This window comes from Trichechus manatus, unplaced genomic scaffold (genome assembly GCF_000243295.1).
Source record: "Trichechus manatus latirostris isolate Lorelei unplaced genomic scaffold, TriManLat1.0 scaffold00026, whole genome shotgun sequence".
Taxonomy (NCBI): Eukaryota; Metazoa; Chordata; class Mammalia; order Sirenia; family Trichechidae; genus Trichechus; species Trichechus manatus.
The window spans coordinates 11,390,736-11,411,558 of NW_004443962.1; the positions used below are offsets into that span (position 1 = coordinate 11,390,736).

General features: G+C 42.3%; 1 protein-coding gene across 1 annotated transcript; it reads right to left on the minus strand.

The window, feature by feature from the left end:
* Window positions 1-19: 19 nt before the first annotated feature.
* FBXO40 (F-box protein 40) lies at window positions 20-6,638 on the minus strand. The gene is made up of 3 exons (XM_023728682.1): window positions 6,583-6,638; window positions 3,442-5,416; window positions 20-2,096 (listed from the first exon to the last, which is right to left on the minus strand). Exons 1-3 carry the CDS (start codon window positions 6,636-6,638, stop codon window positions 1,881-1,883), a joined length of 2,247 nt encoding a protein of 748 aa, XP_023584450.1. The 3' UTR covers window positions 20-1,880.
* Window positions 6,639-20,823: the final 14,185 nt, after the last annotated feature.

A 20,823-nucleotide genomic window follows, 5' to 3' on the forward strand; every position in this document is an offset into this window, starting at 1 on the left:
CTCCACAGGGCCTTCAATAGCTGATTTTTCAGAAGTAAGTTTGCCACGACTTTCTTCTGAGGTACCTTTTAGGTGGACTTTAACTTTCAACCTTTCAGTTGGCAGCCCAACGTATTAACCATTTGCACCACCCAGGAATGCCAGTAGATACCGGTAGTGCCATGATTTCCTGCAACATATACAATCTGATATCTCATAAAGTGTGTTTGATAGTGTTGATCAATTCACCATTGCTGTGCAGGCAACAACTGTGACAGGAAAGTGCTACTGGAGGTGCGCAGCCCACAGAGCAGGTGCAGGCCCTCCTCTGACTGCTCTCCTGAGCCCCTGCGCTGCCCCGTCCCCCCAGGTTGTGGAGGGAAGGCCTCTGCTTTCTTCTTTATGTAGCACCTTCCTTCTCATTCCTCTAGCAGCAGCCCCTGCTTTTCATCTCTGTTGGTCTGTAGCTCCCCTTTCTCTCTTTTTGTAATAAAATAAGAAACCCAGAGTGGACTTTAGGGGCTCTCTTCCTCCAGAGAGGGAAGGATTAGATTCAGAACACATGGGATCAATACCAGGCGAACTCTCTTCCTTCTTCCCTGCTTCAGTGCTGTTTCCAATTACTCCTCTTCACTAAGTAAACCATAATCAAATCTTGTATCATACTCACTATATATTTAGAAAATGGTGTCTATATACAAATGTGAAATATAAACCAAACAACGGGAATTAGGAAAAACAGTTAAGTTACCAAATAGTACCAAGTGGCACATTAAAATAAAACAATGAGTGTATTTCTGTCCTGGGACTTGCTCTAATGCCTTCTTGACCTCTCTCGTAGGTCTGATCTACTCTACACCAGATCCCAACCATGTTCACCCACGCTAACTAGACTCTTTTTTCTGTTGGCTAAGTTCTTTGTTCTCTGCTTCCCCCCAATGCCTGTTCTCCCTACCCAGTAATTCTCATTTACTTGAGGACTGCTTGGACTGCTGGGTAAATGGCATTAATTAAGGTGAGATGGATATAAACACAAGACAAATAACTCAACTTTCCTGCCTTCAGTTTCGCCTGGAAAGAGCTGAAAGTATATATTTTGCACATGGACCTAGAACAGGAAGCCACACAAACAAATCAGCTCCATCTGGTTCCCAACTTAAAATTACCTGGTGTGTAAAATCATTTTAGTAACTAAAAGAGAGCTGCTTAAGATCAAAACCATTGTGGGTAACTATGCAAGGTAAGATTTTGCCCCAGCTTCTACACAACATACTTTGTGACTTCACTTCTATCTCTCATCCTTTGGCCTGTGGTATCCTCAGGGGCCACTGTGCTCAGCTAGGGGGCTCTTCTTTGTCCAGCTGTATGGGGACTGGCTGGGTTTAAACGCAGTGGGGCAAGTAAAAGACGCCCTGGACCTAGCTATTAAGCAGACCCAGATCCGGCACCTTCAAACTGTGCCCTTCACCCTGGGTGCCCCGCAAGATAACTCTCTGTACCGAAGACGTCATCCCTGCATTGCCTGCCCCATGGGTTTGAAAGTGCTTTGCAAACAAAAAAGCTCTATGTAAAAGCACAGGTCTGTGCTGGTTGAGGAACTTCATTGCGCCCTTGTCTTTTGAGTGGCCTCAAAGTTACCTATTTTCTCCTCAGACTGATGTATTTTCAAAAACAAATGAAAGGGAAATAAGTGATGAATATGGCCCTACAGCAGCTCTACAAGCCATGGCTTAGGAAATTCTCAGACTTTGTGCAACCACTCAGGTTTTGGAAGACATTGCATGTTCCAGTCCACCCAGAGATGCACATATGCCATTTACAGAGGGGAGTCCTCAAAACCACACTCTGTCCTACTTCCAGGAACTCCGAGGAGGAATCCAAGAATGGTGGTGTCTGAATCTTTAGAAAGCGTTTCTTCCTCGTGATCCGTTTCTAAAGGTGGAGACTAAGCTTTTTCGGGCTGGCTCATGGGGCTCACACATGCTGGTCAAAAGAATGGGGTCAGTTTTATGTTCTATGATGTTGAAAGGACAAGCCTTCAGGTGCTCAGACATGGAGGTGACTTCATTAAACTCCCAGCTCTTGATTTTGGAGAAGAGGCTGCTGAACTGCCAGATCTGTTGGGAAAGAAGAAAGCTCAAAAGTGAACATTGGGGTAATGCCCTCTGACTGGATTTATTTGCACAGTGTAAGAAATACTTCTCTTTTTCCTGTTCTCAGGAAGAAAGGTCTTGCCTGGGATATTAGAACTATTTCTCTTTTAACTTTAAAAACCATTTTAATATGAGCATCCTCTAGGCCTGACTAAATTGTCTTTCTTCCTTTCTGCAAGGAGATTGGTTTGCCCCAAATGATATCCAAGAATGGTTAGCAATCATTGAATTGGGGACAAACTTGAGCAAAAGAAATAATGGGGTTGCTAGGACATTAATTATTTGCTTCTGATTTTATAGAGAAAGATATTAGGCAGTTCTAGACTGTAAGGTTCCTGAAGGCAGGGTCTTAATCTCATTCATTTTTATCCCTAACTCATGGTTGGTTGGCACTCAGTGTTTATTTTACACATGGATGCAGTCATAAATACGTGAGGGAGATTCCCATAACTATTTTTTGAAGAAGACAGCTCAGGGAATAAATAATGGAAAATATACAAGATATTTTAGATATAATCAAAGAAAATAGATACAAACAACCCTAACTCTCCAAGGCCAGTTTGTAAACGCCCACATATTGGAAAGCAACTAAAAAATGAGATTATGGAATCATTGACCTCAATGGGCATCATAAGTTCATGGTTCGTATTACCAGTGTATCTACCATGAGAAGGGATGCTGAGGGCGCCTTGGACACTATGAATTAAAAATCTCACTTCTGTATAGTCCAAGCTGATAGGAACTGTAATATAGGTAAGCAGTATGGCCCTATTGGGGATAAGGAGCAAGATTTCTCTGAAGGGAAAGTTTCTTTGATCTATACAGAAGAGTTTAAAAAAAAAAATTAAATAAACATTTGAACCAGGGGAAATCAGTGAACCAATCATTTAGATTTTCAAGATGCCTTTATCAAAGGAACAGACAGCACTTTCAAATTGGGTAATTTGAAGACAATTTAAAACAACAACAACAAAAGCAGTGATTTACAAACATGTAGGTAGGAAACCACAAGATATAGTACAGTACCCACGGTTAGTAACAATCAGAAATGTTACTGCTTTAGGCTTGAAAAGCAAGAAGGGAGGGTTACGGGAACCCAGAGAGAGTAGCTCTGTGGAGAGAGCCATCTGATAGCCACGCCAGTCACAGTGTCATATGTTTATAAGCCTATCTTCCCTACCAGAACTCCTTGAGAGCTGGGACCATGTTAATTCCCAGAAACTTTCCCAGTGCCTAGTACAGTGCCTGGCACATAGATGGCTCTTAATAAACATTTGCTGAACAAGTGAATAAATGAATGTTTACTTGCCTGTTGGTGGACTCTCCAGGAGGTGCCTCCATGGGAATACCTCTTCTTCTTCCATTGCAGGAGGACCATCCCTCTCTCTTGTAACAAAGTGGCACAGATATTCCTCATCAGCACAGACACCTGGGAGAGCTGGGACAGGCTGATGCTGTCCAAGAACCCAGCGATGTACTGCAAAACCTCCAGGGGCAGGCTGGTTAGAGAATTCTGGCTTTTTCTTCCATGGCCTGAAGGATGGTTGTTCTTCGTTCCCTCACTCAGCTCCGGAGCAACCTCTGGCTTGATGGCAAAGGTCTTGAGCTCCTGACTATAGATTACTTTTGCCTTTTGCCCTGGGGGACGGAAATGGTTCTGAATAAATGTACATCCCAAATAGGCTAGGGGGCATCGATGCTGGAACCAGCCATTGAGACTTGATTGAATGTCTGTGTGGACATTCTTGAAGTGTAGGGGGAATTCATCCCTCCTGAAGAACTTGTTGCAAGTGAAAGTGAAGGTGGAGCTGCTCTTGTTGTGTCGCCTGGTCACACACTCACTATAGAGCTCCACATAGAGCCCCCCAGGGCTGGCAGCGGTTAGGAGGTCAGCTAGCACCGTCCCAGAGGAAAACTGTTCTGGCTCAAAGTTATAGGTCTGTGTGGCAAAATCCATGAACAGCCCATCAATACTCCTGGATTCGGAGATAACGTGACCTTTGAGTTCTCTTTCCAAAGCACACTGAAGGGTGGCCTTGATGAGATCTGACTTTGGCAGTTCCTCCACAGTGATCCCCAAATCTGAGGTGTCTACTGCCTTGTGTTGATTTGGCCTACAACTCAACATGGCATCTCCAAGTCGAGCCCGCTTTCCACAGTAGCTCACAGGAACTTTGAAGGTGTAAACAGTCTTGACTTCCTGAGCCTCAAGGTTGCCATAAACAAAATCTTTCTCCTTAGGTGTACAAGCAGCCATCTGACCAAAGTGAATAAGCATCCGCCCATTGTGCACCAGGTACATGTTATAGTCCTTTGCATCCACAGCTGTTTTTAGTCTTTCCAGAACACCATCCTGCCAGGGGGCAAGCCCCATCGTTTCCATAGCTGCAGGAAAGTCCTGCTGCTTCTGGTTTTCCTGTGGTTCTCTCCCTTTGGCTGTGCCCTCTCCTTCTACCATGTTATTGTCTGTGGAAATCTGTTCTTTCCCTGAGCCATTCCTGCTCTTGGTCTCACAGCTGGCGAGTGAATTTGTTAAAGCAGAGGCTGCATTCTCTTTGCTGAACATATTTTCCCACTTGCCATACTTGGCCAGGTCCATCCCTTCTTTGGTTTTGGCTAATGACTCTCGTTCTTCTTGACTCAACTCTGGCATCTCTCCATTAGCTGCTGACAGAGAATCGTGTGGTGCCAAACATGCATCCGCTCCACCCACCGCTCCTTCCATTTCTTCCCAAGTGACTTCACCATTCATAGTCGGTCTCTCCTCGGTGGCATCTCTAGTTTCTGGGAAAAGTTCCACCATTTTCAAGGATCTAAAAAGGACCTTCTGGTCCTGGAGGGCCAGGGCTGTGTCCAAACACTCCTCACTGGGGATCTCTTTCATGATGTTCTCATGAAGGGTTGTTTCAGAGTCCACATTGGGCCAGCGGTTCCACTCCATAGAGCAGCAGACCACACTGGCAGGACACACCTGCAGGTGTTTGGCCAGCTTGTGGCGGGACATGGAAAGTGGGCAGCCATATTCAGAGTTGAGGCATGGAACCTGCTCTAGAGGGCAAAGGAGCTCATGTTCTGCCTCTTTGCACATGTGGAAGGTGGCCCCACAGAGCAGGTGGCAGTTTATCATCCTGCAGGAGACGTTGGGCTCCACAGGAACGTGGCAGTGGCGATTGAAGCATCCCTCACAATGCCTGTGCTGCCCAGGTGGAGGCTGGCGTGCCCTGCCCTGGAGACACCACGGGAAAAGGAAAGAGAGAAAACAAATGAGCACCAGAAGAGGAGATCTACGTGTGTCTGTGACTGCGTTTCCATTGACTTATTTCCTGTTTACACAAGCTTGGAAAATATAAAAAATCATACAGAAGCAAAATTTACTCATAATTCCACAACCCAGAAACAACTATCAACTCTTTACTCTCCAGTTGTTTATTATATGTATGTAGTAAATGTACTTAAAACCAAAACCAAACCCTTTCTGTCCAGTCAATTCCAATTCACAGCGACCCTATAGGACAGAGGAGAACTGCCCCATAGGGTTTCTGGTGGATTTGAACTACCAACCTTTTGGGTAGCAGCCAAGCTCTTACCCACTGCGCCACCAGGGCTCCTAAATGTACTTAGAATGGGGTAGGAGGGGGTGCTGTATGTAATGGACTACTATGTTGACAATGTTATATTTGAGTTGTGGATTATGGGTGATTTATATTACATAGCTAATGCTATGAACACACTTTTGCATCCCACTTTTTAACTTGCTACTATAACCTGAGACTAGACTGCTTTTTATTGATATTCTTGACAAACTTTCTTCATAATGGCAGTGTAACATTCCAGAACATGGGTGTGCTCTTCTTCATTTAATCAACCACCACCCGGGGGACGTGCTGGCAGGAGAGAGGCCATGTCTGGTTTTGCTCACAACTGCATCCCCAGTACCTGGCGTGGGGCCTGGACCATGGTAGGTACTCAGTAATGTTAGCTGAGTGAAGGAGTTGCTGGGCGTTTAGATTATTGTTGGCTTTTTTGCTACTATAAAAAAATGTTCTACTAAAAATCTTATAAATCTTTCTCAGTTCTATGGTTTCCACCTACTGTGTTTCAATTTCTTCCAGGTTCTGTTCCGGTAAGTATCATCAGACCGTAAGGACTGGTCTGCCAGCTACTGGGGCTGCCGGCTAAATGAAGCCAGGCCTACAGCTCTGAAATGTGAAGGTCCAAAAAGCACTTGCTACTTACCATAGCTTCTCAATTTCTTTTTGTTTCTTAACTGTAGGAGAAAAGATGAATATGAATGGTTAGTAAGAAAAGTATTGTGGTTATCTATATTAACAGGAGCCAAAGAGACTTCGCATACTCTTTCAGTCAATTCCTTCCACCTCCCTGAGGTGAAAGTCATTGCCCCATTTTACAGTTCAGTGTAGTGTAGTGAAGCTTGGAGAAGTTAAGTTACTCGTTCAAGGTCACACCGCTGCTAAGTGCTGGAGACAGGTTTCCAACCCAGGCCATGCTGGCCCATGCTCTTTACATGGATTCACACTGCCCTCTGATGGGGCATATTACTGACCATGAGGTATGTAACTTCTGTTACCTGTTTCTTTTCTCCATTGTCTACTGACAATTGTCCTGACATTCAAAACTCTCCCACATCTGGCCCAAGTTACCCTGTTCTCCTTCTCTCCTACTGGGGCTTCCGTTCACTCAGAGGCCAGCCTGATACCTATCTTAATCTGGGGCAGTGTCTGAAGTATCCACCATGTGCCATTCACCCTGGTGTATTCAGCTGTGCTGTAGCTAGAGCGGGGGTCAAAACTCCAAAGGCTTCAGCAGCAGGCTGAGCAGGGTCTTCTGCAAGTGAGGAGAAGATGCTCTGCTTTCAGAGGAGTGCAGCTACTTGGCACTTGTCATTTAGTTCCATGTGAAATGCGTTGCCACATCTTCTGATTTTTCCATTGAAACTGGGAGTGCAGATTTTTGTGAGTGGCAGAATATAGTGTAGTGGTTAGGAGTCAGGCTGCAGTTTTCAACCCTAGCACGACAAGTCAGTAGTTGTGAGACTTAGGGAAAGTTAGTTAACCTCTTTGTGCATCAGCTTCCCCACTTGCCAAGGGAGCATAATGCTAGTACCTATCTCATAGGGGTGTTGTGGGATTAAATTAGTTAATATACTTACAGCAGTGATTGTCTCATAGGAAGTGATTTATACTTATTTGCTATTACAAAATAATTATTTTATATTCCATTATAGCACAAAATATTTAATTACATATCAGGATAAAAATCCCCTGATTTTTATCAACTAATTTAATTTTAAAAACAAAACAAAACTCTATCTGGGCCAAGAAAAACCTGTATACAGTCTAGATAGGATCTGTAGGTAGCCAGTTGCAATACCTGATCTAGAGACTCTAGCGTAATTTCAGCACTGTGTTTGTCTGGGTGGGGTGGGGAAGTTAGCACCCGAAAGTCAAGAGATGCAGTATTTTAAAATTTTACTTTAGGTTTGGCCAACTTCATGTGGGTGAATCTTCCCTCAACTTTTTTTTTCCTTTGAAAATTTTCAAATATACAGAAAAGGTAAAGGAATCTATACACGGAACACCCAAATATGCTCCACCTAAATTCAACAATAGTTAAGATTTTGCCACTTTTGTGCACTCGCTCTCTTTCCACACACACACACACACACACACACACACACACAAGTTTTGGTTGAACCACCTGAAAATAAGTTGCTGACATCGTGACTTTTCATCCCTAAAAACTTCAGCTTGTGTTTCCTCAGAATAAGGACATTTTCCTTTGTAACTACAATCACGTTATCTCACCTCAGAAAACGAAAAGCATAGCATGCTGTCCATATCCAAATTTCCCAAGTGTCCCAAAAATGTCTTCTGTAGTTTTTTTTTTTTTTTAATCATTTTTTTCTTTTGGAATCAGGATCCTTTTAAGGTCAACTTATTGCACTTGATTTTTATATTTTTTCAGCTTCTCTTAATCTACAACAGCACCCCCCACCCCGGCCCCCAGCTTTTTTCTTTTTTTTTCCAGAAGTGACAGCCTTAAATTTCAAGGAGAATTTACCCTCGTTAATTAATTTATTCATTTGTTGATTACTTACCGTGTCAGTAAGTGAGCATAAGGGTCGCCTGGAATGCTTCTTAAAGTGGTGTTAAACACTATTGTTCGTTAGAATCAGCTGGGTTGATTGTTAAACCTATAGATTTGCATTGTCCAGTATGGTAGCCAGTAGTCACATGTTTAGGAGATGGGCAACCAAAAGAGAGATTTAAGAGATTTGCTAACCAAAAGGACAGCGGTTCAAACCCACCAGCCACTCCTTGGAAACCCTATGGGGCAGTTCTATTCTGTCCTATAGGGTCCCTATGAGTCAGAATCGACTCAAGGGCAATGGGTTTTTTTTTTTGTTGTTGTTGTTTACTCACGTATGGCTCTTTAAATCTGAATTAAGCAAAGTGAAATAAAATTAAGAATTCACTTCTTCAGTCACATTAACCACATTTCAAGTGCTCAATAGTCACATATGGTTAGTAGCTACACAGGATAGAACATTTCCATCTTCATAGAAAATTCTATTGGACAGCACTGTTATAGATGCTGGCCATACTCCTGACCTGAGTGAAGGGTGTGTCTTGGAATTTATATTCTTAACACTCTCCCCATCTGATTCTTATGCACCATAATAAATCAAAACCCCTGTTCCAAATCCCACTGAGACTATTGGGTGTGAAAAGGGACCAGGCCAGAGAGCTGTATACCCCTAATAGTCCCTGAATCAGGAGCCAGAGGAGAAGTTGTGAGCCAGGACATCCAAAGGTCTCAGGGCCCAGTGAAAGATAAGCTAAGTTGTTAAAGTCAGAGAAGGAGCTAAACAAAGTGGGAAAGCTAAACTAAGATGTAGCAGAATAGGGTCAGGCAAGGAGCACATGAGTCCAGCTGCTAGATCTTTTGACGTGCAATGTAATGTGTAGGTAGACTCCTGCATATTCCATATCACTCCTGGGGGTGTGGGGGAAACTCACTGTGGACTGGGAATTCTTAAATATTAGGCTAAGGCATTTGCAATTATTTGGTATACAGTAAGAAGGTATTTTACATTATGATTGGGGTGTTAACTAGTAGGAGTGAAGGGATGGATGGAGTGGGAAGACCTAGACTTAGAAACTGGTGTGTAGGTGAGACTGATGACTAGAAATAGGCAAGATGAGACAGGAGACATTACAAAGGGAGAATCAACACTTTTGTTTCTGACTTGAAATTGGGAGAGAAGAGTCAGAGTTGATGCCAAGACTGAACCAGGGAGAGAGAATATTGACTATAATTTGGAGAAAAATAGGGAAATCTGAAGGGGGAAATGTTGGGGGAGGAAAGCTGGTTCTAGTAAGTTCTATACAAGTTGCTTAAGGTGATGACAGATCATACGGATGGGAAGATGAGGAGTTGGAATGGATAGATACAGATTTGAGAATAATCCACTGAAAAGTTAGAGATGTAGCTGTAACTGGGGAAGTGAGAACATAGAAGTCTCAGCCATGAAGTACATAGCCAAGTATGACCACTTTGGCAGGACGTTAAGAAGAAGCAGAGACCAGAGAGCTAAGAGAGTCAGGACTGTGTTGTCACAGATATAAAGGAGAGGGTGAGTGATAGCCCCCAGTGCTGTCGCAAGGTTAAGAACAATGATGACAATGCCTCTGCTTATGGGAGGTCCCCAAAGAGCTCTTGCCAGGGCAACTGTGGCATTTGAGCTGTGAAGTGGAACCACTGGCCATCCAAAATATGGTGCTTGTTTGGAGAGGAGGAGAAAGCTATTAAGCACGCACTCCAATGTTGGCAGGGCCTGAGTCCTGGCAGGGAGAATGTGACAACCTGCTTATTCAGAAGACGAATTCTTCAATTAGGATGGAGTCTGGATGGTTCAGAGTTCCCTGCTGGTTTCTAGGTGAGAAACAAAGGGCAAATCACAAATGGAATAAAGCTATGTGACAAAAGCTTTCAGCACCACAAGTGCCCAACTTCATAGTGGCCAGACTGGTTCTGTCACAAAGTTGAGCCCAGTTCCTGGGAAGGGATAGCATGGACTGACTAGTTCCACATGCGCCATGTCTGTAGTGAGAACTCTGCTCCAGCAGCAGGGATGTCCTGGCTGGAGGGACAGTGGTGATGAACTCTAAGCCCAATCATTTCTTATCCTTTACCCTTCTAGAGTGTGATTCTTATTAACAGTATTTTTGAAGATAGAAACATCTGTGGTGGAACCTTCAGGCCCTCCATGTCTGTTGAAGTTATTTGAAAATATCCTTTTAAGAAAAAAGAAAAACAATACACACAGGCAACAAAGATGCCCTTATTTTTATGCTGCTATTTAAAGAGTCTTCTGCCAGGCTCTGGAGCTATACCAGATGAGTGACTTTGAGAGAGGACAGGTGTTGAGCAGAAAGACATGGTGAGTGGGGACCACTCTTTGGAAAAGTTTGGCAGTAAAGGGAAGGAGAAGATAAGTATAGCCCAAGGACATAAAAAAAAAAAAAATCACATCTGAATTTCTGTTGTATATCTGGGGGAAATTGTTCCCACTGAGATATGGGACAATCCAAACTCCTGATAGTATAATTATTGCTGAGTAAGTAGGGTGACCAATCATCCCAATTTGCCTGGGACTTTCCTGGTTTTAGCACAAAACATCCCATGCCCTGGGAAACTCTTTAATCCCAAGGAAACTGGGATAGTTGGTCACCTTAGGTTGGAGCCAATTGGTCTTGTCCCCAAATGGTCAAACTAGATAATATCATTGGTTGTCTTGTGACATAAGATGTCCCATTCTCCTAGTCTTCTCAGTTCCAGTGTATAGGGACAGGATGCTTTTCCTCCATGGGTTTGTCTAACTTCCCAGACTGAGAGATTTCTCTGCATTTGGGGTGTCATAGTATCTTATTTAATCCTCACAACAACCATGTGTTGTGAGTATTACCATTTCCAGTTTACAGATAAGGACACTGAGGCACAAAGAGGGCTTCAAACTCTGTACTCCTTGCTGTGTTGTAATGTGTCCCTCAGAGACCCACAGAGACACATGTGGTCTATCCCATGATCTGGGAGAATGCAAACCCATGCCTAGAGTTTTCCAGGGGAGAGTCTCTCTTCCCCCATTTGTGGACAGAATGGTGTCCACATTTACGATCATTCCAGCTTGTAGAGGTGCAGATATTCTTCATTAGAAAGCCCCTCCATCACTATAATGCTTTTTTGTTGTCTTTCTCTGGACCACATCCCATACTGTGTTCTGTCTGGGTACAGGAAACAAGAAGAGCATCCAGATCTCATGGCTTTGCATTTCAGGGAATATAAATATGAAAGAGAAGTTTTAGGGAGTTAAATCTACAACAAAATGGGGACTCTGAGACTTAAGATTAAAACACCCGCATTTTTTAAAAGATCAAGCAGGACTAAATCAAAGCATAAGGATTAGACAAACAGAAACTCTTCACTGTGAAAAATAGGTGGAAAAATTCTATGCCTGAAACAGTTTATGGCTATTCAGGTACAATTTTTCACTTTAATTTCTATGCCCCTGTGTTCATCTTCTAATTCTTGCTTCTTGTCTGAAAAGGAAATACATTCCATCAACTTAAAAACAAATTTCACCCAAGTCTGTGGCCAAAACCTTCTTTCCAAAATATGAGTTTAGACATCTCCAGTCTAGAGGGGATAGCAGTCAAACAGTATAATTTAGATTTCAATAATTCAAAGATCTACACAGAACTAGATTTTACTGGATGCACTGGACATAGTTTAAATGGAATGCGAATAGATGGAAGAACCAAATGTGGGAGTTTGAGTGACGACCATTTCTTTAAAGAAATAAGGGAGATTTTAGAACCTGGGAAGGGAGAGGTGACGATTTAATGCAGGTTGTGGTGCTAATGTGGCCCACTCAGAAATGTGTAAATTAATAAGCAAAGGCAAGCTGGTTACAATAGTGGTTCTTAAAGAGTGGTCCCAGACCAGCAGCAGTATCATCACCTGGCAACTGGGTAGAAATGCAAATTATTGGGCCCTACCCTAGATCTCTCGTGGGAGAAAGATATGGCACTCTGCTTCCATAAAGATTACAGCCTTGGAAACCCTGTGATGCAATTTCACTTCATCCTATAGGGACGCTAGAGTCTGAATTGATTCAACAGCAAGGGGTTTTTGGTTTTGCTTTACCCCAGAACTACTGAATCAGACCTAGTGAGCGCAGGTGATTTTGATATAAACTCAAGTTTAAAGAACCACCGAGGTGGAAGAAGTTTGGAATTGTGACTCAGTCACAAAAGAGCTGAAAAGGTGATGGGAAAATTCAAAGCAAGGATTGCTGTTGTTAGGTGCCATCAAGTTGGTTCCGACTCGTAGCAACACAATGTACAACAGGATGAAACACTGCCCAGTTCTGCGCCATCCTCACAATCATTGTTATGCTTGAGCCCGTTGTTGCAGCCACTGTGTCAATCCACCTCCTTGGGGGTCTTCCTCTTTTTTACTGACCCTCTACTTTCCCAAGCATGATGTCTTTCTCCAGGGACTGGTCCCTCCTGATAACATGTCCAAAGTACATGAAGACGAAGTCTTGCCATCCTCACTTCTAAGGAGCATTCTGGTTGTACTTCTTCCAAGACAGATTTGTTCATTCTTCTGGCAGTCCATGGTATAGTCTACATTCTTCACCCACACCATAATTCAAAGGCGTCAATTCTTTTTCGGTCTTCCTTATTCATTGTCCAGCTTTCGCAATCATATGAGGTCATTGAAAACACCATGGCTTGAGTAAGGCACACTTGAGTACTTAAAGTGACATCTTTGCTTTTAACACTTTAAAGAGGTCTTTTGCAGCAGATTTGCCCAATGAATACGTCATCTGATTTCTTGACTTCTGCTTCCATGGTGTTGATTGTGGATCCAAGTAAAATGAAATACTTGAAAACTTCAATCTTTTCTCCATTTATCACAATGTTGCTTATTGGTCCATTGTTTTCTTTATGTTGAGGTGTAATCCATACTGAAGGCTGTAGTCTTTGATCTTCATCAGTAAGTGCTTCAAGTCCTCTTCAGTTTCAGCAAGCAAGGTTGTGTCATCTGCATAACGCAGGTTGTTAATGAGTCTTCCTCCAATCCTGATGTCCCATAATTCCTAGTCCAATTTCTTGGATTATTTGCTCAGAATACAGATTTAATAAATATGGTGAAAGAATACAACCCTTTCCTAACTTTAAGCCACGCAGTATCCCCTTGTTCTGTTCCAACGACTGCCTCTTGGTATATATGTACAGGTTCCACATAAGCACAATTAAGTGTTCTGGAATTCCCATTTGTCTTAGTTATCTAGTGCTGCTGTAACAGAAATACTACAAGTGGATGGCTTTAACAAGCAAAAGTTTATTCTCTCACAGTCTAGGAGGCTAGAAGTCCAAATTCAGGGTGCCAGCTCCCAGAGAAGGCTTTCCTTCTCTGTCAGCTCTGAGGGAAGGTCCTTATCATCAATATTCCCCTGGTCTAGGAGCTTCTCAGTGCAGGGACCCTGGGTCCAAATGATGTGCTACACTCCTGGCTCTTCTTGCTTTGTGGTAATGAGGTCCCTCTCCTCTCTGCTCACTTCTCTCTTTTATATCTCAAAAGAGATTGACTCAAGATACAACCTAATCCTGTAGATTGTGTTCTGCCCCATTAACATAACTGCCTGTAATCCTGCCTCATTAACACCAGAGGTTAGGATTTACAACACGTAAGATAATCAGATAAGATCATAAAATGGTGGACAAACACACAATACTGGGACTTATGGCCTAGCCAAGTTGACAGACATTTTAGGGGGATACGATTCAATTCATAACATGATTCTTCACAATGTTATCCATAATTTGTTATGATCCACACAGTTGAATGTCTTTGCATAGTCAATAAAACACAGATAAACATTTTTCTGGCATTTACATGTAAGGTAAAGCTTAGGAGACTGCAGTTGCTCCTTCAACACTCTGAGGTTTGGGCAGCAAGGAGGGACTGACTCCAGTCCAGAAAGCTCTGAAAGGAATGAGTCATCTCACCTGGGAGAGAAACCTAGATTCACAGCCATCTATGAGCATGGTTAATGGGTTTATGCCTATCAAGATAGCTTAAGTAACAAGATCATTTGATGATAACTTATATCCATGGGTTTAAGCTCACTATAAATTTGTGAGACTTGCTCTAAATATTATTATCTGCTTTCTACAGTTAAAGCACAAAGCATAATGTCTGTCATATAATACATACAATAAATGTATTCCATCTCTTGTTTTTCTCAAAAACCTCCTGCTTTTGACCTGTTCAATCAACTCTTATCCCTACAGTAGAGGGGCAAAGGTAGGAGAAAACACTGGGATTTGAGTCAGAAAACTGGGTTCTAGACCTAGTTCTGTAACCAACCAGCTTTGTGGTCTTGGATAGGTCTGTCTCAGTTTCCTTATCCTTCAAGCTGGGGAATATATTCCTAATCTTTCTCATATGGTTCTTTTGTGAAAAGTCACATGAAATAACAGAAATAAAAGGACTTGAAAAGGTTGAAAGCAGCAAAATAGTAGGTATTGTTAGTATTCCTGTCACCCATCCCTTTCTCCTTGAGAACTGTTAATCCCTGTCTGACCCCTCTCATCATACATTCTCTCTCTCCCTTTCTCAAATTTTCAGACATCAGAAAACATCTTCACTAGAGTTTATTGTTAAATCTCTATTTTCTACTCTGTGTAAAATTTTCTAATTGGCAAGTGATCACAGAAAGTCACATCACAGTAGCAATGTTTGTGGGAAGAAATGTGTAGAGCTGCGAATTGCCATTGAGAAGCTGTGGCATGTTTTAGGAAGTTAGTTTCTTGTGGATTGGCCCCAGGAGAGTCAACGGTCAGAGCTGAGAGTGTGTTTCATACCATTATAGTTGTAATTGTTTGTGGCGCTGAAGCAAGCATAAGCTGTCAGAAGTAAGTGAGAACAAGTTAAAGGACTTTCTTAAAATAGAAAGCAAAAGCAAGGATTAAAGAATGACATCCATTAGTTTTAATGACAAAATACCAATCTGTGATTTGCTCTTGGTATTTCTTCAAATCTTCCTGAGATTTCTCATTATTTTTCTTGTGCATTTTATCTTCTATTAGACAACAGTTTATATTGTTTATTTTATTTTATTGTACACTAGGTGAAAGTTTACAGAGCAAATTAGATTTCCATTTGACAGTTTGTAGGTAAAAACGGTGTAGGGGCAGTGTCTGACCTTCTCTAACTTCAAGAGGGGAAAGGAGAATCAAGATCAACAGCCCAAGGCTGACTTCTATGAGGCAACAGTCAGACATACCTCCTCTCTCCACAATCTTTACAAATTCTGACACCAACCATCCCTCCCACGACCCTCTCTACTTCTCTGCTGGGTTTGGTGATTCACTGCAATGGCCACACAGAACTCACAGATAATACTCACAATTATGGGGTTTATTAGGGAAGTAACAGTTACAATTCAGGCTCAGGAACACACAGTCCTTCCATCAGGATAGCCTCTTCCCAGCCGTGCTGGCAGGCACACCCCTCCCTGGCCCTAGGCCTCTGCTGAAAGGCACTTAGCTTTCTCTCTCCGTGGGCCGGGAAGCCCACCACGCCATCTCCTGTGGGTCTCTCCTGCAGGTCTCACCTTCCCTGGTGGTGGTGGGCTCTTCTCTTTCCTGCCTCTGGGCTCACCACAAGCCCAGCAGTATGACAAAATTCACCAATCCCTTTGGTGGGCCACAATTACCATATCTGTACAGTCACACCCAATCACTTGAGTAGGAGTTACAAGCTCATGGCTAGAAATGCCACACAAAAGTGATCCATCACACTGTATACGTAAAGTGTTTCATGGCCTTAGTTTCATGCCCTACAAAGTGTCAGCACTCTCCTCATTTCTGCCCTGGGTTCCATCTCCTTTTGTCCTAATTTTCTACCTGTTCTTACCTTCTCATTTTTGCTTTGGGCAAATATTGCCCTTTTGATCTCATATAATCGATTGTTTTAAGGAGCACATTCTTCTCACGTGTTATTGATTATTTTATGGGCTTGTTTATTGTTTGGCTGGAAGGTGGTCTCCAGGAATGGCTTCAGTTCTAGTTCAGAAGGGTGTCTTAGGGCCATAGTCTTGGGGTTCTTCCAGTCTCTGTCAGACCAGTAAGTCTGGTATTTTTTGTGAATTTGATTTCTTGTTCTACATTTTTCTGCCACTCTGTCCAGGACCCTCTGTTGTGATCCCAGTCAGAGTAGTCAATAGTTGTAGCCGAGTACCATCTAGTTCTTCAGGTCACAGGGTCATATAGGCTATGGTTCATGTGGTCCATTAGTCCTTTAGACTAATTGCTCCCTTGAGTCTTTGCTTTTCTTCACTTTCCTTTGCTCCGGATGGGAAGAGACCAAGAGTTATATCATAGATGGCTGCTTGCAAGCTTTTAAGACCCTAGACGCTACTCACCAAAGTAGGATGCAGAACATTGTCTTTATGAACTATATTGTGCCAATTGACATAGATGTCCCCCAAGTCTATGGTCCTTTGCCTTCAAGCCTAGAAACTTCACCTCGTGGAGTGTTTGATTACATCTAAGAAGTTTCCCTGACTGTGCCCCTTGTCTGCTGTATTGTCTATATTAATATATGAGGGACACCTACAGTCATATATGTAGAAATATCCACCACCAAATCTGTATCAGCTGGTGGGTGTGCTCCCTTACACCCTCCCACACCTCTGGGCATATCTACCTAACTATGTATCCTTTCATAAATTATTGTTTGTTAATACTATTGTTGAAGGATTGTCTGTGCTATAGTAATTACCATAAACCAAAACAAAACCCACTGCCACTGAGTTGATTTTGACTCATAGCAACCCTGTAGGACAGAGAAGAACTGCCTGATAGGCTTTCTAAGGCTGTAATCTTTACAGAAGCAGACTGCCATATCTTTCTCAGCTGGTATCTTTGAACCACTGACCTTCTGCTTAGCAGTTGAGCACTTAACCACTGCACCACCCAGGCTCATAGTAGTTATGGTACCTGTTGCCATCAAGTCAATTCCAACTCATAGTGACCCTATGGGACAGAATAGAACTGCCCCACAGAGTTTCCAAGGAACATCTGGTGGATTCGAGCTGCCGACCTTTTGGTTAGCAGCCATAGCTCTTAACCACTGGGCCACCAGGGTTTCTGTAGTAAGGGTAATTACGGTAGTTGCCCTTTATTCTTGCTATAGTGTTACTTTAACAAAGTTTTTATTTAATAGGAAAATCACAAGTCATTAATTAATTAATTGAAGGCCTATTTTTGACACCTGGAAAAACCTAACTAACCACCAGACCTGTGAAGTCAAAGTCATTCACTTGTTAGCAGCGATCAGAAGGCACATGTGGCACCTAGACATCTAGAAACCCTTGAAGTGCCAGCTTATTCCTGCGGAGGACCTTTGTACTTGCTCGTTATGCCAGGAAAAGGGTTCCCTTTTCCCTTATTTGCATTATGGGCCCCTTCTTGCTATTTAGATTACAGCTTACATTAACTCCGCAAAGGGATCTTACCTGACACCCCAAAATAAAGTAAGTTAATAAACACTCTCAGGTATTAGCTGAGTAATTTTTGACAAGTTATTTAATCTCCTTGAAGCTAATTTATGCATTCATAAAATGGGGTTCATAATAACCCACTGGATTGTGTGAGCGTCAAATGAGAAAGTAGTCAAGTGTCTAATACACGAGTCATTCAATGTTAGCTCTTCCTCCAGGAAGGTCATTCTCATGGTCAGCCCTTGTCCAGGCCTTTATTACTTCCCATTGAATCACTCCTGCAGCCCCTGGCTGGCCTTCCAATGTTCAGTTCTCCCTCACTCCAATACATTTTAGATGCCACTGCCCGATTCACAGTCTTCAAACCTCGTCTAAAAAAAATCTTACCGCACTGTTTTAAGAATGCAAATTCCCCCTTCCATGAACAACTGCCTCCTTTTCCACGAAACCAGAACTGGATTGGCTGGCTACCATTACTGAACATTTTGACCAAAGATTCTATAGAGGAATCCTAATCAAAAGGGGGAAAATGCCTTTCTGGAGCCATGGAGGCTGGATGAATGGAAACTATTGCCCTATGATGATCTTTAAACCTTCAACCAAAAACATCCCCTGAAGTCATCTTAAAACCAAACAATAGTTTAGCTTAACTAGTAAAGCATGTCTGCCCTGAGCATTAGGGTTTTTTAAGATCTATCTATATGGGATCAAATTGACAGCAGCCACTCAGAAGACTAGATAAGAACCTTAGGGGGCGGTGAGTTTAGGTTAATGAGGGAGGAACAACTCAAAAAAGGAGGGTGAGAATGGTTGCACAGCTTAAAGAATGTAATCAATGTTACTGAACTGTACATGTAGAAACTTGAATTGGTGTATATTTTTGCGGTGTATATATCTCAACAACAAACATAAAACAAATTATTTTAAAAAAGAAAAAGAATGCAAATCCCCTTAACTTTTTCCTCTCTGATCCCCTTTAATCATCACAAAACATTTCTTAAGCATTTAGGAATTCAAATAGTACTGCATCAGGCCCGCCTGGGATTTTTTAGATGTGACAAAGGCAACTTGAGGGCCCACATCTTTGTTTCCTAGGCCCACGTTTGTAATTTTTATTTTCAACATTATTCTGTTTATTAGGAAAAAAAAGGGAAGTGTCAGTTGAGAGCAAGTATTCAAACAAATACTCATCCACCAATGTTCACAGTAGCACTATTCACAATAGCAAAGATGGTAATACCTACCTCTCCCTGGCAATTGGGTGCAGGGCCAGTACAATCTGAAGGGAGAGGCTTGATGGTGTGAGGGGTGAGAGAGATTTGGTGAAGTACATAAATGGAATAGGAGTGGTCTGACCAATGGGGTCTGTTCAGACAGTGAAAGGGGCTCTGACTGGAACATTAACGTAGAGAAAGAATGCCTCCCAGGGAGTGTAGTGAAAGGGAACTGAGAGACTGGGGGAGTCAGGACAGCCAATAGTGTTCCCAGCACTCAATGTGGATTGAATTAAATAGAATAGAACCCCAAAGAAGGCATCATTTTGAAAAACCTGAAACAAATTTAGGAGGAAAGTTTAGTGATGTCAGATGTATGATAACTTCAGACTTTGTTTTTTAAGGATGAAAAATACATCTTTACAACTTAATTAGGTTAGTGTAGCCTTAATTGAATGGAAAAGACTTCAGAGGGCTCGAGGTCTAGCAAGCATCTGAATGGTGTCCAGATTGTTTTCAGGGGGTTACAGTAAGTGTTCTAAACTCCTGTAGTCCTAGCACCAGGAATCTGAATCCAGCAGATAACCATAAATCCTCTATTCCTATGCTTCTCAAACATCAATATATATATGAATCACCTGGGCAATCTTTTTAAAATGTAGGTTCTGATTCATTAGGACTGGGATGGGGCCTGAGAGTCTGCATGTTCAGTGAGCTCCAGGCAATGTTGTTGGGCCTGGGATTACACTTTGCAAGGTAAGGCTCTACTTTAACCCCTTCGTTTCTTAACAAAGAAACTGAGGCTGAGAGAAGTAAAGTGTCTTGCTCACACTCCCAGAGTTAGTCTCAAGTTGATAACTCAGATCTCTGGCTCTTAATCACATGCTTTTCTTGTACTGCAACTTAATATTTTTTTCAGAGTTCTATAGAAAACCACGGTGCCACACAGAGCCACCTGCGTGGAGGTGACCAAGGTCATGCTGGCAGCTTAGATGGCACCAAGGGCAGAGTAGGACAGGGCCTGGAAGAATGGGAGGAGGTGGTGACCAAGTTTCACTGGTCAACAAGGTCATGATAATGCATAACACAGATGTATTTAAATCACTGACTCAAGCAAAGGAGAATGGGATTAACAGATAATAGTTTTAACATTCTTTACTACAATTTTAAAGTCAGCAGACAGGCAGGGCTTATGTCAGGGAGATATTTTTAGGCAAGCGGCCCTCTCAGCACGCCTCACCTGATGTCAGCAACGAACTATTTTGTTCTTTCATGTGGTCAGCCCTGGTGATAATTATTTAACATGAAGTCAAAGTGACAAAGATATTCTTTAACTTTTTTTTCTAAATTCTATTTATTTTGTTGTTGTTGAGAGTATACACAGCAAAATGTATACTAATTCAACAGTTTCTACATGTACAATTTAGTGACATTGATTACATTCTTCGAGTTGTGCAACCATTCTCCCCCTCCTTCTCTGAGTTGTTCCTCCATCATTAACAAAAACTCACTGCCCTCTCAGGTTCCTATCTAATCTTTTGAATTGCTGTTGTCAATTGATCCCATATGATAAATCTTAGAAGAGTATAAAGCTCAAGGCAGGACTTTTTGACTAGTTAAGCTGAACTATTGTTTGGTTTTAAGATGACTTTAGGGGATATTTTTGGTTTAACGTTTAAAGATGATCTCAGGGCAATCATTTCAGGAGTTCATCCACCCTCCATGGCTCTAGAAAGTCTAGAGTCCATCACAATTTGAAATTTTGTCCTGCATTTTCCTCATTTTGATCAGGATTCTTCATGGAATCCTTGATCAAAATGTTCAATATGTATAACAATCTGTTGGTTACCAGGGATGGGAGGGGTGGGGGGGAAAT

Coding starts and splice junctions, on each gene's coding strand:
- FBXO40 (XM_023728682.1), bottom strand. CDS start 6,638: ATGGCCTGGGTTGGAAACCTGTCTCCAGCACTTAGCAGCGGTGTGACC. Junction 5,417..6,582: donor AGCGGTGTGACCTTGAACGA/GTAACTTAACTT, acceptor AGACACACGTAG/ATCTCCTCTTCTGGTGCTCA. Junction 2,097..3,441: donor CCTGGAGAGTCCACCAACAG/GCAAGTAAACAT, acceptor CTTTCCCAACAG/ATCTGGCAGTTCAGCAGCCT.